Source organism: Microcaecilia unicolor, chromosome 1, assembly GCF_901765095.1.
Source record: "Microcaecilia unicolor chromosome 1, aMicUni1.1, whole genome shotgun sequence".
In the NCBI taxonomy this organism is placed as follows: Eukaryota; Metazoa; Chordata; class Amphibia; order Gymnophiona; family Siphonopidae; genus Microcaecilia; species Microcaecilia unicolor.
This window is the reverse complement of record NC_044031.1, coordinates 36,786,731-36,808,761: the sequence shown is the minus strand read 5'-3', so window position 1 is coordinate 36,808,761 and position 22,031 is coordinate 36,786,731. Positions and strand designations below refer to the sequence as shown.

At 48.1% G+C, this 22,031-nt stretch overlaps 2 protein-coding genes across 2 annotated transcripts in view; one reads left to right on the top strand and one right to left on the bottom strand.

Moving 5' to 3' along the window:
* Nucleotides 1-9,190, bottom strand: part of ATG9B (autophagy related 9B) — a 250,985-nt gene extending 241,795 nt beyond the window's left edge. Inside the window, exon 1 of the mRNA XM_030195602.1 lies at nt 9,109-9,190. The gene's annotated coding sequence lies outside the window, so the exon portion shown is untranslated. The remainder of the gene's footprint in view (nt 1-9,108) is intronic.
* Nucleotides 9,191-9,244: 54 nt separating this feature from the next.
* ABCB8 (ATP binding cassette subfamily B member 8) overlaps nt 9,245-22,031 on the top strand; it is an 80,003-nt gene continuing 67,216 nt past the window's right edge. The window contains exon 1 of the mRNA XM_030195580.1: nt 9,245-9,321. Within this exon, the coding sequence (XP_030051440.1) occupies nt 9,308-9,321 (14 nt within the window). The 5' untranslated portion in view covers nt 9,245-9,307. The remainder of the gene's footprint in view (nt 9,322-22,031) is intronic.

The following is a 22,031-nucleotide window of genomic DNA, read 5'->3' as shown; positions in this document are numbered from 1 at the left end:
TCTAACATCTGAGCCACTGACGCGCCGAATGGACGAATGTCAGCCTCTACACACCAAGCCTCAAAAATTCTCCAAGTGCGAATATAGTTCAGAGAGGTGGAACGGCGACGAGAACGAAGCATGGTGGAAATCACTGATTGCGAAAAACCCCGCTTAGCTAAACGGGCTCGTTCAAGAGCCAAGCCGTAAGACAAAATCGAGCCGGATCTGGATGTGGGACTGGCCCTTGTACCAACAGAGCCTTGTGCACCGGGAGTCGAAAAGGAGGCGCCACCGACAGGCGTTGCAAATCCGCGTACCAAGGACGCCGAGGCCAGTCCGGTGCCACCAGAATTACCGGTCCTCTGTGTTCCTCGATTTTCTGCAGGAGACGACCTATGAGCGGCCAAGGAGGAAACGCATAAAGAAGATTGGGGGGCCACTGTTGTAAGAGAGCGTCTACCCCTGCCGCTCTTACATCCCTTCTTCGACTGAAGAACCGAGGGACCTTTGAGTTGAGACTGGTGGCAAAAAGATCGAGAACTGGAGTGCCCCAGCGCTCCACTATAACCTGAAACGCCTGAGCGCTGAGAGCCCATTCTCCCGGATCGAGAGTGTGGCGACTGAGGAAGTCGGCTTGAACGTTCTCTACCCCTGCTACGTGGGATGCTGAAATGGCCGTTAGATGAACTTCCGCCCAGGAAAGGAGACTCTCCGCCTCCCGACACAATAGTCGGCATCTCGTTCCTCCCTGGCGGTTGACATAGGCCACTGCCGAGGCATTGTCGGAAAGGACCCGCACCGCTTTGCCTACCAGAAGAGAACTGAAGTGTTGCAGAGCCAACCGAATCGCCCTGGTCTCCAAAAAGTTGATTGATTGAATGGCTTCCAGTTGAGACCAGAGACCCTGAGTCCACTTGCCTAGACAATGCGCTCCCCAGCCTCGGAGACTGGCATCTGTTGTTAACGGTATCCACCGAGGAGACTCCAAAGGCATTCCTACCGTCAGATTCTTCATCCGCAGCCACCAGAACAGGGAGCTGCGTTCTCGGTTGCGGAGAGGTAGTCGCATGAGTAGAGAATCCCTCTGAGAGGACCACCGGGAGAGAAGGGACCACTGAAGAGGCCTCATATGAAGCCTGGCCCAGGGTACTGCCTCTATAGTGGCTGCCATGGAACCGAGCACCTGAAGATAATCCCGAGCACATGGATGGTGGTGCTGAAGTAACTCCCTTATCTGGACCTGAAGCTTTATAATCCTGGCCTGCGGCAGAAAGACTCGGCCCCGCGCTGTGTCGAACACAACTCCCAAATACTCCAGAGACTGAGAAGGAACTAACCGACTCTTGGCTACATTTACCACCCAACCTAGAGACTGCAAAAACTGCATCACTCGACCTGTGACTTGACAACTTTCCTGATAAGACTTCGCTCTGATTAACCAGTCGTCTAGGTATGGATGGACAAGAATCCCTTCTTTTCTGAGGGCCGCTGCAACCACGACCATGACTTTGGTAAATGTGCGCGGAGCCGTCGCAAGACCGAAGGGCAATGCTCGAAACTGGTAATGCCGCCCTAGAATTGCAAAACGCAAGAACTTGTGGTGAGCTGGACGAATAGGAATATGTAAATAGGCCTCTGTGAGATCTAATGCTGTCAAATACTCGTCCTGGCGCACTGCCACTATGACTGACCGCAGTGTCTCCATACGAAAGCTTGTGACTCTGAGAGCGCGATTGACCGCTTTGAGATCTAAGATAGGTCGGAAGGCATCTTCCTTCTTTGGAACTACAAAATAAATGGAATACCGGCCTTGCCTGTACTCGGAAGGAGGGACTGGAGAGATAGCCTGAAGATCTAAGAGCCTCTGTAGAGTGTCCCGAACCACCCTCGCCTTGAGAGGAGAGCGGCAGGGAGACTCCAGAAAGGCGTCTGAAATAGGTCTTGCGAACTCTAAGGCATAACCGTCTCGAACAACTTCCAAGACCCACTGATCTGAAGTAATGTGGGCCCACCTCTGATAGAACTGAGAAAGACGAGCTCCGACAGGGACCAGAGGAGAGGCCCCCGCACCTTCATTGGGACGGACGACTCTGGGATCGAAAGCCTGGATTGGAGAAACCTGCTCCTCTGCGAGAACCCCGAAAGGACTGAATCCTATTGCCAAACCTAGACCTCTGAGGCTGAAAACCTCGACCAGCCTGAAACTTCCGGAAACCTCTCCCAGAACTCCTACCAAACAAAGAACCCCGAGTGGACAGACGAGGTCTATCTTGCGGAAGGCGAGGAACCTTAGCATCACCCAAGGAATTAACCAACTTATCCAATTCTTCTCCAAACAAGAAAGAACCTTTAAAAGGAAACTTGCTCAACTTTGACTTGGAGGCCGCATCCGCCGACCAACCTTTCAACCACAGAGATCTGCGAGCAGCGACCCCCAAAGCCAAAGACTTAGAAGATGCTCGCAGTAAATCATAGAGGGCATCAGCCAGAAAAGCCGCCCCTGTCTCAATTCTAGCTACGTCAACATCGATGGAATGAAGATCATCCGAAGTCCTGTCCAGGACTCTCTCTGCCCACCTAAAGCAAGCTCTAGCCACCAAGGAACCACAAATGGCAGCCTGAACTGCCAAGGAGGAAACATCAAAACTATTCCTGAGCAGAGAATCTAGTCTTCTGTCCTGAACATCCCGAAGAGCCGTGCCTCCATCCACGGGAACCGTATTCCGCTTAGTCACCGCCGACACCACTGCATCCACGACCGGCACCTTAAGCATAGCTTTATCAGTTTCTGGAATCTGATAGAGGCGAGACATAGATCTAGTCGGACGGAAAGCTGCATCTGGAACCTCCCATTGCGCTTTAATAACATCCCAAATGTCCTGATGCATGGGAAAAGTTTTGGGCGCGGATCTAGACCCCTTAATCAAGAAGTCTACCTTACGGGTTTGTGAAACCGGCGCAACATCTTCAAAATTCAAAGTAGAGGAGACCATAGAGATGAGCTCCTGCAAGTCATCTTTGTGAAAAATCCTAGCCATGGCGGGATCATCCCCCTGGGCAAAAGCTGCCGCCTCCGGATCTGAGAGCGAAAAATCAGGATCAGTACAGGCATTGTCTCCAAAATCTTCCTCCTCTTCCAGATAGGGCATCTCCTGATCGTGATCAGCCCAAAAATCCCCATGGAACACATGTTCCCTAACTTTTTTAGGAGGTGGAGGTGTAGGTGTGACAGCATCTGCTGTCCCAGCTCCTGCATCGCCTCTGTGCATCAAAAATGCCTGGTACATCTGGATCACAAACTCAGGAGGAAAACCCCCTGCCTGAGTGGCCCCAGATTGCACCAGAGCTCCTGAATTCAAGTTATCAGCATCTGAAAGACCTAGAGCCGCAGGCTGCTGAATACGCGAAGGAGAAGACGGAGTAGGAATCAAAATGGCCGCCGTTCGCGCCAAATTCGCCGGGACGGCCTCCGGAGGCGCGCCTGACTCCTCAGGAGCTGCAGACGAGGACCGCGACGGCGAGGGACCCGATACCGCCAACAGAGAGGCCGACGTCGTAGGCAAAACAGACGAGGACGCTGCTCCTGGCGAGGTACAATATTTACATGCGCCCGTAGAGGAAACCCCTCGACGCTGGCAAACAGCGCATCGTTTAAGTTTCTCAGACATGGCGGGAACGCGCGTGCACGCGCGTACGCGGTTCGCGCCTAAATCCAATCCAGTTAATATTTAAACCTTATAAAAAACCACTCCGTTCTGCAGTGCTAGTAATAATAACCTAGCGAAATGAAAACTAAGCACAATACCAAAACCAAACTTGTGCTCTTTGGTTCTTTTTTTTTTTTTTTTTTTTAAAGAGACACACAAGACAGACACCCCAAAACTTAAACAGAGCTGGCTGCTCGTTAAAACAATGGGGAAAACAGAGTTTATATACTTTAATCTGGCTGCCTCTCCCAAAGGTAAGACCTCTTTGCTAACCAAAAGAGGAACCCTTCCCTTAGAGATTAGTAGAATAGAAGGGAGATGGGGAGGAATAGGGGGAGTGACCCGGGGCACCCGAGTATACCCCCTGAGGCTTAGCTAATCAGCTGACCAAACCTAACCAGCCTCAAAGAATTCCTGTGGCACAGAGAAAGATATAATAATAAAACAACTAAATATTTAGAAAGAGACTAATAGGCTCACTTCCTACCTGCTGGGAGACTGAGAAAATACTGAGGCTAGGGTCACATGACCAGGGCTCTTATTGGCTATCTAGTCAAAGTTTTTTTCTCAGTCTCCTCCTGCTGGTAGACGTGCACAACCCATCAGTCCATTCCTGGGCCGGTCCGGAGGGATGCTAAGGAAACTACAGTTACACAATATTAAGTTACACATTATGAATCACCATCCAAGAAAATGTTTTTGGTATCATTGTGGACAACACTTCGAAACCTCCATTTTGTATGTGGTAATGGCAAAAAAAAATAAAAAACCCAGAATATTATGATTATTTTCCATTCCTTTCCAAATAATTCTTAAGAAAGGAGCACTCAAGCCCAGCTGATCAAAAGCAAACACGGGCACTAGAGGCCATTAGCGCCGGTGGTTGCCTACGTCCCAGGATCAGAGCCGGTGAGTGTCTGTAACAATGCACTCGCCGGCTTTGAACGCTAGTAGTATGCAAATGCATGCTGAACAGGGATATTAGTATTCCTCCCCAATGCTCAGAAGGCAGCGTGCAAAACTAGTGCACTGCTACTGCTGTAAACCCTATGCCAGCTTGGAGCTGGCGTTAGGGTTTACAGAACAGTGGAGAGGAATGGAAAGCCTTGTCTAGCATGCATTTGCTTGCTAGCAGGCCCCCCCCATCCCCCCCCCCAAAAGAAGAGCCACAGCCCACAAGAAACCCACCCCCCTGACAGAAGAGGGCTGGTAGTCTAGCGCCCCCCACCACCTGGTGGTCTAGAGGCCCCGAAACACCCCCCCCCCCATACCTTTACACGATGGAGGAGGAAGTAGCACTCCCTACTCCTTCCAGCGCCGCCTCTAAAATCCAGTGCATCCTGGTACGGCAGGGCACTGCCATTTTGGAGGTGGCGCTGGAAGGAGGAGGAAGTGCTACTTTCTTCTCCGTCATCTAAAGATAAGTTGGGGGGGGGGGTTGGGCCTCTAGACCACCAGGTGGGGGGGGGGGGGGGCGCTAGTCCTCCAGACCTTCAGCCCTCTCTTCTGGCAGAGGGTGGTGGGGTCGGGTCTCTTGTGAGACCACCAGGGCCTCTGTCTGGCGGGTTGGTTGGGCGGGCTGGAGGTCCTCCAGACCACATTGGTGTTTGACATAAGAACATAACAGTAGCCATACTGGATCAGACCAATGGTCCATCTAGCCCAGTATCTTGTTTCCAACAGTGGCCAAGCCTGGTCACAAGTACCTGGCAGAAACCCAAATCGTGACAGTGCTCCATGCTACCAATCCCAGGGCAAGCAGTTGCTTCCCATGTCTGCCTTAATAGCAAATTATGGACTTTTCCTCCATGAACTTGTCCAAACCTTTTTTAAACTCAGGTACGCTAACCACTATTACTACATCCTCCGCCAAAGAGTTTCAGAGTTTAACTATTCTTTAAAATAGTTCCTCCTATTTGTTTTAAAAGTATTTCCATGTAACTTGAGTGTCCCCTAGTTTTTGTACTTTTGGAACGAGTAAAAAATTGATTTACTTCTACACCACTCAGGATTTTGTAGACCTCAGTCAAATCTCCCATCTGTCTCTTTTCCAAACTGAAGAGCCCTAACCTCTTTAACCCTTCCTCATATGAGAGGAAAGGGAAATGGGACTTGATATACCGCCTTTCTGAGGTTTTTGCAACTACATTCAAAGCGGTTTACATATATTCAGGTACTTATTTTGTACCAGGAGCAATGGAGAGTTAAGTGACTTGCCCAGAGTCACAAGGAGCTGTAGTGGGAATCGAACTCAGTTCCCCAGGATCAAAGTCCACTGCACTAACCACTAGGCTACTCCTCCACTCCAGTTCCATCCCCGTTATCATTTTGGTCACTCTTCCTTTGAACCTTTCTAAATCCGCTATATCTGTTTTGAGATACGGCGACCAGAATTGTACGCAGTACTCAAGGTGAGGTCGCACCACGGAATGATACAGAGGCATTATAGTATTTTCGGTCTTATTCACCATCCCTTTCATAATAATTCCTAGCATCCTGTTTGCTTTTTTGGCTGCCGTTGCACATTGAGTAGAAAATATCAGCGTATTATCTACAACATCTAGATCTTTTTCTTGGTTGCTGACCTCCAAGTTGAACCCTAGCATCAGGTAACTATGATTCAGATTATTCTTTCCAATGTGCATCAGCTTGCATTTTTTTGACAACCTGGACCTGTCAAACAACTTGGGCCCATGCCCAGGCACAATTGTCCCGCAGAAGTACCCCTATAATCAGAGCTAATAGTTTGCCCAAATGTGCACGCTATTAACTCTGATCATAGGGGCGTTATTGCCCTGCGCTGTTCCGGCGCTAATTTTAGAGTGCTGTTGGAACAGCGTGGGGCTTCTGATCATAGGCTGTCAATGTGGCCTGCCTGACCTTGGAATGCAGCCCACTTGAGATTTCTAACAAAACAACATTTACCTATTTAGCTTGCATATATGATTTTGATCTGTATAAATCATGATATGACATGTTAAAATATCCATGCCACCTGTAAACATCTGGATTTCTGATCACACGGCCCACATTTAACAATTACTTAAACACCTTGTCATAATGACTTTGTGTCACTCCATGCTGTGATTGCACATTGAATACTGTGAGCAATTCAGGTTACCTCTTCTTTAAAAAAAATGATAAAAGATGCAGAAAAGCGAGACCAAAATGATAAAGAGGATGCAATAACTTCTGTATGAAGAAAGGGTAACCAACTTAGGGCACTTCAGCTTAGAGAAGAAACAGCTGTGTCGTACAAAGAAACAGCTGTGTCGTACATAAATCATGCCTGCAGTGGAACAGGTAAACCCAAACCAATTGTTTACCAAAAGCTACTAAGATTGGCCACTGTTGGAAACAAGATGCTGGGCTTAAAGGACCTTTGGTCTAATCCAATATGGAATTTCTTATGCACATTTGAAGGAGAAAAAAAAAGCCTATAAGGTAGTCAGTTGGACCACGAGTAGGTAAGACAATAGCAGAAAACTAAATGGCTTGTGGATGATAGGATCATTCCCACATCAGAAACTACTACTACTACTACTACTATTTAGCATTTCTATAGCGCTACAAGGCATACGCAGCGCTGTACAAACATAGAAGAAAGACAGTCCCTGCTCAAAGAGCTTACAATCTAATAGACAAAAAATAAATAAAGTAAGCAAATCAAATCAATTAATGTGAACGGGAAGGAAGAGAGGAGGGGGTAGGTGGAGGCGAGTGGTTACAAGTGGTTACGAGTCAAAAGCAATGTCAAAGAGGTGGGTTTTCAGTCTAGATTTAAAGGTGGCCAAGGATGGGGCAAGACGTAGGGGCTCAGGAAGTTTATTCCAGGCGTAGGGTGCAGCGAGACAGAAGGCGCGAAGTCTGGAGTTGGCAGTAGTGGAGAAGGGAACAGATAAGAAGGATTTATCCATGGAGCGGAGTGCACGGGAAGGGGTGTAGGGAAGGACGAGTGTGGAGAGATACTGGGGAGCAGCAGAGTGAGTACATTTATAGGTTAGTAGAAGAAGTTTGAACAGGATGCGAAAACGGATAGGGAGCCAGTGAAGGGTCTTGAGGAGAGGGGTAGTATGAGTAAAGCGACCCTGGCGGAAGATGAGACGGGCAGCAGAGTTTTGAACTGACTGGAGAGGGGAGAGGTGACTAAGTGGGAGGCCAGCAAGAAGCAGATTGCAGTAGTCTAAACGAGAGGTGACAAGGGTGTGGATGAGGGTTTTGGTAGAGTGCTCGGAAAGAAAGGGGCGGATTTTACGGATGTTGTAAAGAAAGAAACGACAGGTCTTGGCGGTCTGCTGGATATGAGCAGAGAAGGAGAGAGAAGAGTCAAAGATGACCCCAAGGTTTCGAGCTGAGGAGACAGGGAGAATGAGAGAGCCATCAACAGAAATAGAAAATGGGGGGAGCGGGGAGGTGGGTTGGGGGGGGAAAATGAGAAGCTCGGTTTTGGTCATATTTAATTTCAGGTGGCGTTGAGACATCCAGGCAGCAATGTCAGACAAGCACGCTGAAACTTTGGTTTGGATGCAAGGTGAGATATCAGGGGTAGAAAGGTAGATTTGGGAGTCATCAGCATAGAGGTGGTAGGAAAAGCCATGGGATGAGATTAATGAACCAAGGGAAGAAGTGTAGATAGAAAAGAGGAGGGGACCAAGAACAGAACCCTGGGGTACGCCGACAGGCAGAGGGATAGAAGTAGAAGAGGATCCACCAGAGTGAACACTAAAGGTGCGGAGGGAGAGGTAGGAAGAGAACCAGGAAAGGACAGAGCCCTGGAATCCAAGTGAGGACAGGGTATCGAGAAGTATGCTGTGATCGACAGTGTCAAAAGCAGCGGAAAGATCAAGAAGAATGAGGATGGAATATTGACCTCTGGATTTAGCCAGTAATAGGTCATTGGAGAAACCTGCTTTAATGATGATTTGGAACAACTAAAGCAAATCACTTTATGTTCAAATCACTTTTATTGATTTTAAGTAGAATAAGCAACCTACACAGCCACGCTTGAAATAGAATAGAGTACAATTCGTCAAAACATAATGATTACAGACAATGTCTACATACTTGAACTAGCAACAAACACAGAACATGTCAAAGGAGCTAAAAAAAAAAAAAAAAAAAACAAGCTACGCTGAACCCGAATCTCCGAGGGTGAACAATGTTAAGTTTCAACTGTTTAATATAATTTAATAGCAAACATTACCCCTCCCCCCCCCCAATAAAACAAATCACTTTAAATCTAGATGATGTAACATAATATCTAATTGTCAATAGCAACACATTTTCAGGACAGAATGTTATTCACTCTACTATTCTGAACGAAAGCAAAGACGAAACTGTTAATCGATTACCAGCCTCAGTGGCGTATTTCTCTACTAGGTGCGTGGGTTCCCTCGTCAGCCCCGGACCCTACTCGTACCTTAAAATCATCTTCTCTGCTAATACTTCTTCGCCCGGGCAGCACTCGTAGTAGGCTGCCTGCGGCCTGCACCGCAACTTCCTCTGAACCGCCCGCCCCTCTTCTGACGCAACTTCCTGTCCTAGTGAAGCGCGCGGGACGCTTGCCGGTTTACAGAAGATTCGAAGAGCCGGTACAGGCCGCTGTTGCTGCAGTAGAGATGATGATTCTAAGGTACGGGGTGGGAAACATGGCAACTACTCACCCCTTGTAAAATAGTCCCTGGTGCTACTGCTGGAAACTGTAACCGATCACGTATAATAGCCACAGTACCTGAAGGGTGACCGATGTAACACCAGTTTTTTGGGTTTGTTTGTTTTTTAAAGGTTATCAACGGAAATCAAACAAAATAAACATGGAAAAGAAAATAAGATGATACCTTTTTTCTTGGACATAACTTAGTACATTTCTTGATTAGCTTTCGAAGGTTGCCCTTCTTCGTCAGATCGGAAATAAGCAAATCTTGGTAGATGACAGTATATATATAAGTCAGTGAGACATCAAAGCATTTCAGTGACAATCTAACAGGGTGGGGATGGAGGTGGATGGGTGAGACGGGGATATGCATGGAGACAGCAGAGTGACAAACAAAGCAGTACAATTTGCCCAGATCTCTGTTAAGTCCTGTCTGGTGGGTGTCAAAATATTTAATCATTCTGACTTCAAAGGTCTTACGTTCCTGTATTTTTTTTTAAAGGAATCTGGAGGTGACTGAGAAACAATAGCCTGGTGAGCCTTGGCAGATGAAATTATTGAAGCTATACATAAAAAAAAATACAGATCATATCCACAAACTCTACAATGTGTTTATTAAACTAATCTGTGGGAGAAAGGGATAATGTCACTGAGTTAAATGGTTGGTTTAGGAGGTGAGTTCCCCACATTAGCCTAACAGAAAAGGTGTGCGGCAAAAGGAACAGACGTGAGTTGGAAAGGGATTAGTTGCCAGAACATTTATTTATTTATTTATTTATTTATTTATTTATTGCATTTGTACCCCACATTTTCCCACCTCTTTGCAGGCTCAATGTGGCTTACGTTACATTATGAATAGTGGGAATCTATAAGAAAATATACATTTAGTATTGCTTAAGGATATTGGGTAACATGATAATAGTAAGGCAAGGTAGTAGAATAACGAGCAATATACATTTAGTATTGCTTAAGGATCTTGGGTAACATGATAATAGTTAAGCAGGATAGTAGAGTAACGAACTAATTTCGTGAGTCGAATTTCTTTAAGCAGTTCTGGATATTTGTGTAATGGTTCACATTTGTTGATCTTTGTGGTATGCCTTGTCAAAGAGATGGGTCTTCAGTAGTTTGCGGAAGTTGGTTAGTTCATGGATCATCTTCAAGTTGCGCGGCAGTGCGTTCCAGAATTGTGTGCTCAAGTAGGAAAAGGTTGACGCATGCGTTAGTTTGTATTTTAGACCTCTGCAGTTGGGGAAGTGAAGATTGAGGAATGTGCGGGATGATTTTTTAGCATTCCTGGGTGGTAAGTCTGTCAGGTCTGACATGTAGGCTGGAGCGTCTCCGTGAATGATTTTGTGAACTAGGGTACATATTTTGAACGTGATGCGTTCTTTAAGGGGGAGCCAGTGTAGTTTTTCTCGTAGGGGTTTAGCACTTTCATATTTTGTTTTTCCGAATGAGTCTGGCTGCAGTGTTTTGGGCTGCTTGTGATTTCTTGATTATTTGCTCTTTGCAGCCAGCATAGAGAGCAATAGTCTAGATGGCTGAGTATCATTGATTGTATCAGGTTGCGGAAGACGGTCCTTGGGAAGAAAGGTCTTACTCTTTTTAACTTCCACATTGAATGGAACATCTTCTTGGTTGTGTTCTTCGCGTGATTCTCAAGTGTTAAGTGTTGATCAGTAGTAACTCCGAGAATTTTTAGGGTGTCCGAAATTGGGAGATTCTGTTTTGGTGTATTGATGGTAGTGAATTTGTTTGTGTTATGTTGAGGGGTGAGTATTATGCATTGGGTTTTTTCTGCATTGAGTTTCAGCTTAAATGCATCCGCCCATGAGTGCATGATATGTAGTTGATGTCATTGGAAATTTCCTTTAGATCTTGTTTAAATGGGATGTAGATCGTTACGTCGTCTGCGTATATGTATGGGTTGAGGTTTTGATTCGATAGTAGTTTGGCCAATGGTATCATCATTAAGTTGAATAAGGTCGGTGAGAGGGGGGGATCCCTGTGGAACTCCGCATTCAGGTATCCATGTGGCTGATGTAGTCAAGTTAGATGTAACTTGGTATGATCGTGTGGTTAGGAACCCCTTGAACCATTTGAGAACGTTGTCTCCAATTCCGAAGTACTCTAGTATATGTAGTAGTATTCCGTGATCGACCATGTCGAAGGCGCTGGACATGTCAAATTGTAGGAGCAATACGTTTTTGCCAGTTGCAATCAGTTGTTTGAATTTAGTCATAAGAGTGATTAGTACTGTTTCAGTGCTGTGGTTGGACCGAAATCCTGACTGGGAGTCGTGTAGTATTGAGAATTTGTCTAAATAGTTTGTGAGTTGTTTGGTCACCATGCCTTCCGTTAGTTTGGTTATTAAAGGAATGGATGCTACTGGCCTGTAGTTGGTTAGTTCACTGGCACTTTTCTTTGGGTCTTTGGGTATTGGGGTGAGTAGAATGTTTCCTTTCTCCTTCGAGAAGAGTCCATTTTGTAGCATATAGTTCACATGATTCGTTAGGTCTGTTATAAATTGTTGAGGGGCGGATGTCATAAGGTTATTGGGCATATGTCTAATTTGCAATGAGATTTAGCGAATCTTTTGAGCGTTTGGGAGATGAGATCCTCCAATAGTACCTCGAAGTTGTTCCAGGTTCTGTCTGCTGGGTATACACCAGGGTCTGGATCTAGACAGTCAAGGAGATCGATGAAGTCAGTGGTGCTGACAGGGATTTTAAGTCACAGATTTACGATTTTCTCATTGAAGTATCTCGCAAGATTGTCTGCTCCTGGTGTATCTTTGTTGTTGGTTGTGACTGGTGTGGTATCTAGTAGTTGATTCACAAGTTGGAAGAGTTTATGTGTGTCCTTGTAGTTTAGTCCAATTTTAGTTTTGAAATATAATCTTTTAGTTTGTCTTATGGTATATTTATATTTTATTTGAAGTTGTTTCCAGGCGTTAAGTGTGGGGTCGTCTTTCTTTTTATTCCACGCACGTTCTAATCTTCTAACTTGTGTTTTAAGAACTGTGCTGGTGGTTTGATGAATTAAAAGCGGAAGTCATGCATACGAAGAAGAGAACCATACTGGTCTGGAAGAGCTGAGGGCATGATAACGAAACTGGCTAGATGGAGGAAGGCAAATTGGAGTAATACAGACACAGCAAATGTGACTGACCTGAGAGTTAGAACAAAAGGAACTCCACTGGGGAGTAGGATTAGTACAGAAAAATCAATCGAAACTAATGGATAGAGCAACTTATAGACCCCAAGTTTATACTTAAGGCAATGGGGGGCTTTATGGCTCCTTTTACTAAATCATGGTAGTGGTTCTCGAGGTGGCAAATGCGACAAAGCCCATTCAATTCCTATAGACGCCATTGCATTTGCCGCATGGGAATCACTACCGTGGCTGAGTACATAAGAGTAGCCATACTGAGTCAGACCAATGGTCCATCTAGCTCAGTATCCCATTTCCAAACAGTTGCCAAGCCAGGTCACAAGAACCTGACAGAAACCCAATTATTAGCAACATTCCATGCTACCAATCCCAGGGCAAGCAGCTACCTCCCCATGTCTGTCTCAATAGCAAACTATGGACTTTTCCTCCAGGAACTTGTCCAAACGTTTTTTAAATCCAGATACGCTAACCGCTGTTACCACATTCTCCAGCAAAGAGTTCTAGAGTTTAAATATTATTTGAGTGAAAAAATATTTCCTCCTATTATAAAATTATTTCTGGGTAACCTTGAGTGTCGATTAGTCTGTACTTTTGGAACAAGTAAAAAATCTATTTACTTCTACTCTTTCTACACTACTCAGGATTTTGTAGACCTCAATCATATTTCCCCTTATCCATCTCTTTTCTAAGCTGAAGAGCCCTAACCTCTTTAGCCTTTCCTCATACTAAAAGGCATACTATCCCCTTTATCATTTTGGTCGCTCTTCTTTGAACATTTTCTAATTCCGCTATATCTTTTTTGAGATACAGCGACCAGAACTGGACGTAATCAAAAAGATCTATTATGTAACTGAGATGACAGTGAGGTTGGACACCATAAATGTGGACACTGTGCTGTCTGTGAAATTGTGGTGGAGGAGACAAGCTTTAGTATTCCTAATCGTCAAATGGTACAGTTAAAGTATTTCACCTCCTGTGTCTACCAATGTGATTTATATTTTGATATGCCCTTGTAGATTGATCTACATTGGACATGTCTCAACAACTGAAAACGTGTTTATTTGAACATGGTAGGAGAAGGAGCCCTAAGTGATCTGCTCAAGATCACAAGAGCTGCAGTTGGATTTGAACCATGGCTGCTTAAGGGTATGGCTCTCCTATTCTTGAATCTCATTGTCTATTTATTCAATTGAATCAGTCTCTGGAACTTCAAAAGTTACTTCCATCTCTTCAGATTCAAAATAAGAGGGTGTATATTCCTTCCTATACTAGACCTGTAATATGGCCCAGCTAGCTCTCAGATTTTCTAGTTTGCTGTCTTCAGCATATTTTTAGCTTCTTCCTGCAGCTTGCATGTAAGTTACAGTGCTTTCTCAGTAAATGGAAAGTACATGTTACACGTCAAGGTGACACTTGGAAGGAAATGAGGCTTTGCAGCCCATATATGGGAGATACACATGGATATAACCTTGGTGGTGATGAGAGACTGAGGACCCTGCGAGTCCAAGATATTCCAACAGAAATGTGTGTTCAGAGAAGGACACCAGCAGGCTTATTTTCGAAAGAGAAGGACGCCCAGCTTTCGACACAAATCGGAAGATGGGCATCCTTCTCACAGGGTCGCCCAAATCGGGATACTGGAAAGCTGATTTTGGGTGTCCCCAACTGCTTTCCGTTGTGGTGATGACCAAAGTTTAAGAGGCGTGTCAGAGGCGTAGCGAAGGCGGGACTTGGGCATGCCTAACACATAACACATGGGCGTCCTCAACCAATAATGGAAAAACAAAGGGTGTCCCTGACAAACACTTTACCTGGTCCTTTTTTTCTTACGACCAAGCCACAAAAAGGTGTCCGAACTGACCAGATGACCACCGGAAGGAATCAGGGATGACCTCCCCTTACTCCCCCAGTGGTGATTAACCCCCTCCCACCCTCAAAAAAATTTTTTTTTAATATTTTTTGCCAGCCTCAAATATCTTACCCAGCTCCATGACAGCAGTATGCAGGTCCCTGGAGCAGTTTTAGTGGGTGCAATGCACTTCAGGTAGGCAGACCCAGTCCAATCCCCCCCCCCCCCCCCCACCTGTTACACTTGTGGTGGTAAATGTGAGCCCTTAAAACCCACCAGAAACCCACTGGACCCACATGTAGGTGCCTCCCTTCACCCCTAAGAGCTATGGTAGTGGTGTACAGTTGCGGGGAGTAGGTTTTGGGGGGGCTCAGCACGCAAGGTAAGGGAGCTATGCACCTGGGAGCAATTTGTGAAGTCCACTGCAGTGCCCCCTAGGGTGCCCGGTCCTGGCATGTGAGGGGGACCAGTGCACTACGAATGCTGGCTCCTCCCATGACCAAATGGCTTGGATTTGGTCGTTTCTGAGATGGGAGTCCTCGGTTTCCATTATCGCCGAAAATCAGAAACGACCACGTCTAGGGACGACCTAAATGTCAAAGATTTGGGTGTCCCCGACTTTATCATCGAAACGAAAGATGGAGACCCTTTTCTGCAATTCTCAGAATCAGGGGTCATGGTTCGGACCGTGCCTTCCTTCATGCCTAAGGTGGTTTCAGCGTTTCACCTAAACCAGCCTGTTTTTCTTCCCTCCTTTGTTGAGGAGGAGTTTCCAGATTCATTTGGGCAGTTGCACCTTTTGGATGTGCGCAGGACTCTGTTGCAGTATCTGCGAATTACAAATTCTTTCAGGACCTCTGATCATCTTTTTGTGCTGTTTGCAGGTCCTCGCAGAGGGTCTTCAGCGTCTAAAGCCGCTATTGCCCGTTGGCTCAAAGAAGCTATCTTTTCAGCATATCTGCTGTCTGGCCGGGCTCTGCCTGAAGCCTTTAAGGCACATTCCACAAGAGCGATTTCCTCTTCCTGGGTGGAAACTGGAGCACTATCTCTTCATGAGATTTGCAGTGCTGCAACATGGGCTTTTAAGCTCTCTTTCGCCCGACATTACAGGCTTTATGTGGCTACCAGGAGGGATGCGCGTTTTGGAGCACAGGTGCTAGCGCGTGGTGTGGCTTGTTGTCAGGTTCTCAGGTTCAGAGCCCGCGGGGCCGGGCTCTGGAGCAAACGTGAGCCCTTGGGCTGCTGACGAGGAGCGACAGCAGCAGGCAAAACCCACCAACCAACACTGGGTAAGCACACCGGCAGGGACTGCAGGCACTGCCCAGTGAACCGGAACACATGGACTGGAATCCCCCGGACTGGAGGACACAGAACTGGAACACTGGACTGCAATCCCCCGGACTGGAACACTCGATTGGAATCCCCCGGACTGGAGGACACAGGACTGGAACACCGGACTGGAGCACACTGGACTGGTCCACACAGCTTCACCTGCACTTAGCTACTAAGCCCCCCAGGAGTTGAGCTCCTAGGTTCGAGTAGCCGACAGGACTTACTGGATACCGGATGACATAGGGACCAGGAATGGAAACAGAAGTGCTCCTAAACCGATCTACATGCTCCCAAGCCCTAAACCAGCAGGAGTGTTCCTAACAGTAAACTGACAAAAAGACTTCCTAAGCCCTATACTAAACAGGAGCTCCTAATCCCTGCTCAAGAAAGGGACTTCCTAAGCCCTAGACTAACAGAGCAGGGAACTAAACACAAAGCTAACACAGGTGCTACTAAGCACCAAGCTACAAGCAGAGCTTTACACTAATAAGCTAAACACAGAACTAACCAGCTACCTAAGCACTGCTCTAGCAAGCTAGATACAACTAACAAGGTGCTTCCCAAGCACTACTCTGGCAAGCAACCAGAAGAGCTCCTAGCACTAAAAGGGAAGACAGGGGAGCCACAAGGAAAAAGAAGGGAAGCTAACACATAAGCCAAAAGTGATTCTAAATCACCAAACACCACCAGCAAAGACTGCAATGCTCCCAATAGCACAAACACCAGAAGTACTTCTAACAGCAAACTCTGCAGTGTTCCTAACAACACCAAACCCTGAAGTACTTCTATCAGCAACAGAGCTTCCAAAGCCCTGCACACAGCAATGCTTCCAAAACCAAAAGCAGGGGAACCATAAGGGAAAAGCAGGAAAGCTAAACACACAGCCACCAGTACACACTGCACTAACACTAACCTGGACCTTAGCAAAAGCAAGCAGGGAAACTAGACACAACATCAGAAGTGCACACTGCACCACCCTACCTAAAGCAAACACCACTGTTGCAAAGGCCCTGAAGGAAACAACACCACTTCCTTATCAAGGCCCTCCCTGATGATGTCACACTCCCTAGACCTAGGCAAAAGCACACTGACCCAGAGAGGCCCAACCCACACCAATGCAAAACCGTGAAACACTTGAAGCCAGTACACCCAAAGAGAGTTAGAGCAACTCAGGCAACACACACACAGGTGCAGTATAGTGAAACAATTAGAGCCATGCTGCTGGAAGCTGCCAGCACAGAGAGACAGAGCCAGCTCAGAAAGGACAGAGAAAAGAAACAGAAGCCAGCTAAGAAGCTGACCCCCAGGAAAGAGGTAAGTTTGAGAGGGGTTCAGACCCCAATCATAACAGCACCTCCCCCTCAAGGCTCCCGTGTCCCCACGGGAGCTCCAGGTCTCAAAAGACAATTTAGGTCTCCATGGGTAGCTGTGATGAAATCTCCCAATGGGTTTCACAACATAAATCTGGGCGGCTGGGCAGGACGTGACAAGTACATCTGGAACTAGGAAACCAGAATGGATTTGGCCGCCACGAGGCTCTTTAGAACGACTGCTAGGCAGGATCAGAGTCTTGGATGCAACAAGTGGAGTCCTATTCAACAGGAACCATCTCTTGAAGGAGTCCACAACTTCCTTGACTTCCTGGCACTCCACTGTAGCAGCCAGAACTGGGCTAGAGCCAACACCCATCCTGGAATCTAAAGCCGGACAGGAACTCGAACAGGACTTCAGACTGGACCTTGCCTCTTGGCTGGAGCTGGAACTCAGGAGGGGTTCAACATCTTGGTTGAAGTGGGAACTCAGAGTAGACTCAGCATCTTGACTGGCACAGGAACTCGCTCCGGACTCAGCATCTTGGCCGGAACTGCAACTTGACCCGGACTCAGCATCTTGACCGGGACTGCAACTTGACCTGGACTCAGCATCTTGCCTGGAACTGGAACTCCAACTTGACCCGGACTCAGCATCTTGGCCGGGACTGCAACTCTCACCGGACTCAGCATCTTGACTGGAAGTGGAATTCCAACTCGACCCGGACTCAGCATCTTGCCTGGGACTGGAACTCCAACTTGACCCGGACTCAGCATCTTGGCTGGACTTGGTACTCAGCATAGACTCAGCATCTCGGCTGGCACTGGAACTCGCTCCGGACTCAGCATCTTGGCCGGAACTGCAACTTGACCCGGACTCAGCCTCTTGACCGGGACTGCAACTTGACCCAGACTCAGCATCTTGCCTGGGACTGGAACTCCAACTTGACCCGGACTCAGCATCTTGCCTGGGACTGGAAATCCAACTTGACCCGGACTCAGCATCTTGGCTGGGACTGCAACTTGACCCGGACTCAGCATCTTGCCTGGAACTGGAACTCCAACTTGGCCCGGACTCGGCATCTTGGCCGGGACTGCAACTTGACCCAGACTCAGCATCTTGACTGGAACTGCAACTCGATCCAGACTCAGCATCTGGACTGGAACTGCAACTCGATCCAGACTCAGCATCTTGCCTGGAACTCCAACTCGATCCAGACTCAGCCTCTTGACTGGAACTGCAACTCGATCCAGACTCAGCATCTGGACTGGAACTGCAACTCGATCCAGACTCAGCATCTTGCCTGGAACTCCAACTCGATCCAGACTCAGCCTCTTGACTGGAACTGCAACTCGATCCAGACTCAGCATCTTGACTGGAACACCAACTCGGTCCAGACTCAGCATCTTGCCTGGAACTCCAACTCGATCCAGACTCAGCATCTTGCCTGGAACTGCAACTCGGTCCAGACTCAGCATCTTGACTGGAACCGCAACTCGATCCAGACTCAGCCTCTTGACTGGAACTCCAACTCGATCCAGACTCAGCATCTTGACTGGAACTGCAACTTGATCCAGACTCAGCATCTTGGCTGTCACTGCTGCAACTCGCTCCGGACTCAGCATCTCGGCTGCCACTGCTGCTACTCGATCCGGACTCAGCATCTCGGCTGGAACTACAACTCAATCCAGACTCAGCATCTTGACTGGAACTGCAACTCGATCCAGACTCAGCATCTTGACTGGAACTGCAACTCGATCCAGACTCAGCATCTTGACTGGAACTGCAACTCAATCCAGACTCAGCATCTTGACTGGAATTCCAACTCGATCCAGACTCAGCATCTTGACTGGAACTACAACTCGATCCAGACACACCATCTTGGCTGCCACTGCTGCAACTCGCTCCGGACTCAGCATCTTGGCTGCCACTCGCTCCAGACTCAGCATCTCGGCTGCCACTCGCTCCAGACTCAGCATCTCGGCTGGCAAAGCCCTTCAGGCTAGACTCAGAAGTTTGGCGGGAAAAATCAGGAAGCCACCTTCTTTCAGCTTGGGCTTCAGGAGTATCCCGCAGGGTTGGCTCCGAGAGGAGTTGGAAGCGGTAAAAGAACAGCTTGATAGAGGGATCAATAGCAGAAACTGGGTTTTCTTCGAATCCAAGCCAGGAGACACGCCTTCTTTCCGCTGCAGCTTCAGGAGTATTCTTCAGGGCTGGATCAGACAAAAGTGCAACCCGGTAATCCTGGAGTGTCAGAAACGGATCCAGCTCAAAAATGGGGTTGGAACTGGGATCCAAACTTGTACTAGGAGGCTTGGTTTGAAGCGCCACTTGAACTGGACTCCGAGGCTTGCGTGGAGGCACCATCTGGACTGGCACCGGAGGCTCGGTGAGAAGCCCCTCTCGGACTGGAATCGGAGGCTCGGCCAGCAGCGTCCCACGGACTGCACTCTGAAGCTTGAGTGGAAGCGCCACTTGAACTCGCATCGGAGGCTCGGTCAGAAGCGTCCCTCGGACTGGACTCTGAAGCTTGGCTGGACGCGCTGCTCGGACTGGATTCAGAGGCGTGGCTGGGCGCACTGCTTGACCTGGATTCAGAGGTTTGTCTGGGCGCGCTGCTTGAACGGGACTGGACCCCTGATGGGCCCAGAGCATGGAATTCCCAAGACATCTCCTCTCAGCGACAGCTTCAGGAGTATCCCACAAAGCTGGATTCGAGACAAGGCTGCGGCGATACTCTGAGAGCGTGATGAAAGGGTCCATATCTGAAACTGGGTTTTCAGCGATTCCAAGCCACCGGACACGTTTTCTCTCAGCTGCCGCTTCAGGGGTCTTCTTCAAACAGGATGAGACAAAAGTTTCCCACGATACTGACGAAGAGTCATAGAAGGATCAAGAACAACGATGGAGCTGGACCCCAGCTGGGTCAGCTGGGCGGGGGTTCTTGCCGGGCTCATGGCCTTTGCAATCTGTCAGGTTCTCAGGTTCAGAGCCCGCGGGGCCGGGCTCTGGAGCAAACGTGAGCCCTTGGGCTGCTGACGAGGAGCGACAGCAGCAGGCAAAACCCACCAACCAACACTGGGTAAGCACACCGGCAGGGACTGCAGGCACTGCCCAGTGAACCGGAACACATGGACTGGAATCCCCCGGACTGGAGGACACAGAACTGGAACACTGGACTGCAATCCCCCGGACTGGAACACTCGATTGGAATCCCCCGGACTGGAGGACACAGGACTGGAACACCGGACTGGAGCACACCGGACTGGTCCACACAGCTTCACCTGCACTTAGCTACTAAGCCCCCCAGGAGTTGAGCTCCTAGGTTCGAGTAGCCGACAGGACTTACTGGATACCGGATGACATAGGGACCAGGAATGGAAACAGAAGTGCTCCTAAACCTAAACTGATCTACGTGCTCCCAAGCCCTAAACCAGCAGGAGTGTTCCTAACAGTAAACTGACAAAAAGACTTCCTAAGCCCTATACTAAACAGGAGCTCCTAATCCCTGCTCAAGAAAGGGACTTCCTAAGCCCTAGACTAACAGAGCAGGGAACTAAACACAAAGCTAACACAGGTGCTACTAAGCACCAAGCTACAAGCAGAGCTTTACACTAATAAGCTAAACACAGAACTAACCAGCTACCTAAGCACTGCTCTAGCAAGCTAGATACAACTAACAAGGTGCTTCCCAAGCACTACTCTGGCAAGCAACCAGAAGAGCTCCTAGCACTAAAAGGGAAGACAGGGGAGCCACAAGGAAAAAGAAGGGAAGCTAACACATAAGCCAAAAGTGATTCTAAATCACCAAACACCACCAGCAAAGACTGCAATGCTCCCAATAGCACAAACACCAGAAGTACTTCTAACAGCAAACTCTGCAGTGTTCCTAACAACACCAAACCCTGAAGTACTTCTATCAGCAACAGAGCTTCCAAAGCCCTGCACACAGCAATGCTTCCAAAACCAAAAGCAGGGGAACCATAAGGGAAAAGCAGGAAAGCTAAACACACAGCCACCAGTACACACTGCACTAACACTAACCTGGGCCTTTGCAATCTGTCAGGTTCTCAGGTTCAGAGCCCGCGGGGCCGGGCTCTGGAGCAAACGTGAGCCCTTGGGCTGCTGCCGAGGAGCGACAGCAGCAGGCAAAACCCACCAACTAACACTGGGTAAGCACACCGGCAGGGACTGCAGGCACTGCCCAGCGAACCGGAACACATGGACTGGAATCCCCCGGACCGGAGGACACAGGACTGGAACACACACAGGACCGGAACACACTGGACTGGAGCACACTGGACTGGTCCGCACAGCTTCACCTGTGCTTAGCTACTAAGCCCCCCAGGAGTTGAGCTTCTGGGTATCCAGTAAGTCCTGTCGGCTACTCGAACCCAGAAGCTCAACTCCTGGGGGGCTTAGTAGCTAAGCACAGGTGAAGCTGTGCGGACCAGTCCAGTGTGCTCCAGTCCAGTGTGTTCCGGTCCGGTGTGTGTTCCAGTCCTGTGTCCTCCAGTCCGGGGGATTCCAGTCCATGTGTTCCGGTTCGCTGGGCAGTGCCTGCAGTCCCTGCCGGTGTGCTTACCCAGTGTTGGTTGGTGGGTTTTGCCTGCTGCTGTCACTCCTCGGCAGCAGCCCAAGGGCTCACGTTTGCTCCAGAGCCCGGCCCCGCGGGCTCTGAACCTGAGAACCTGACACTTGTTCCCACCCTATTTAGGGATTGCTTTGTTACATCCCATACGTAATGGCTTCATCTGCTTGATGACAAGGAAGGGAAAATTAGGTTCTTACCATGATAATTTTCTTTCCTTTAGTCATAGCAGATGAAGCCATGAGCCCTCCCTGTATGATTGTCTGTATTGCAGTGATTCTGATTTTAGGTGCTGTTGTTTCCTGAACTTCTATTCCTTCCTTGTGGAGTTGGAAAACAGTCTTCAGGATTCTTGTTACAGTTATAGGAGGATGAGTTCTTTCCCTCCAGTTCATATTTTGGAAGGATGAGTTTATTCCCTCCAGGAGG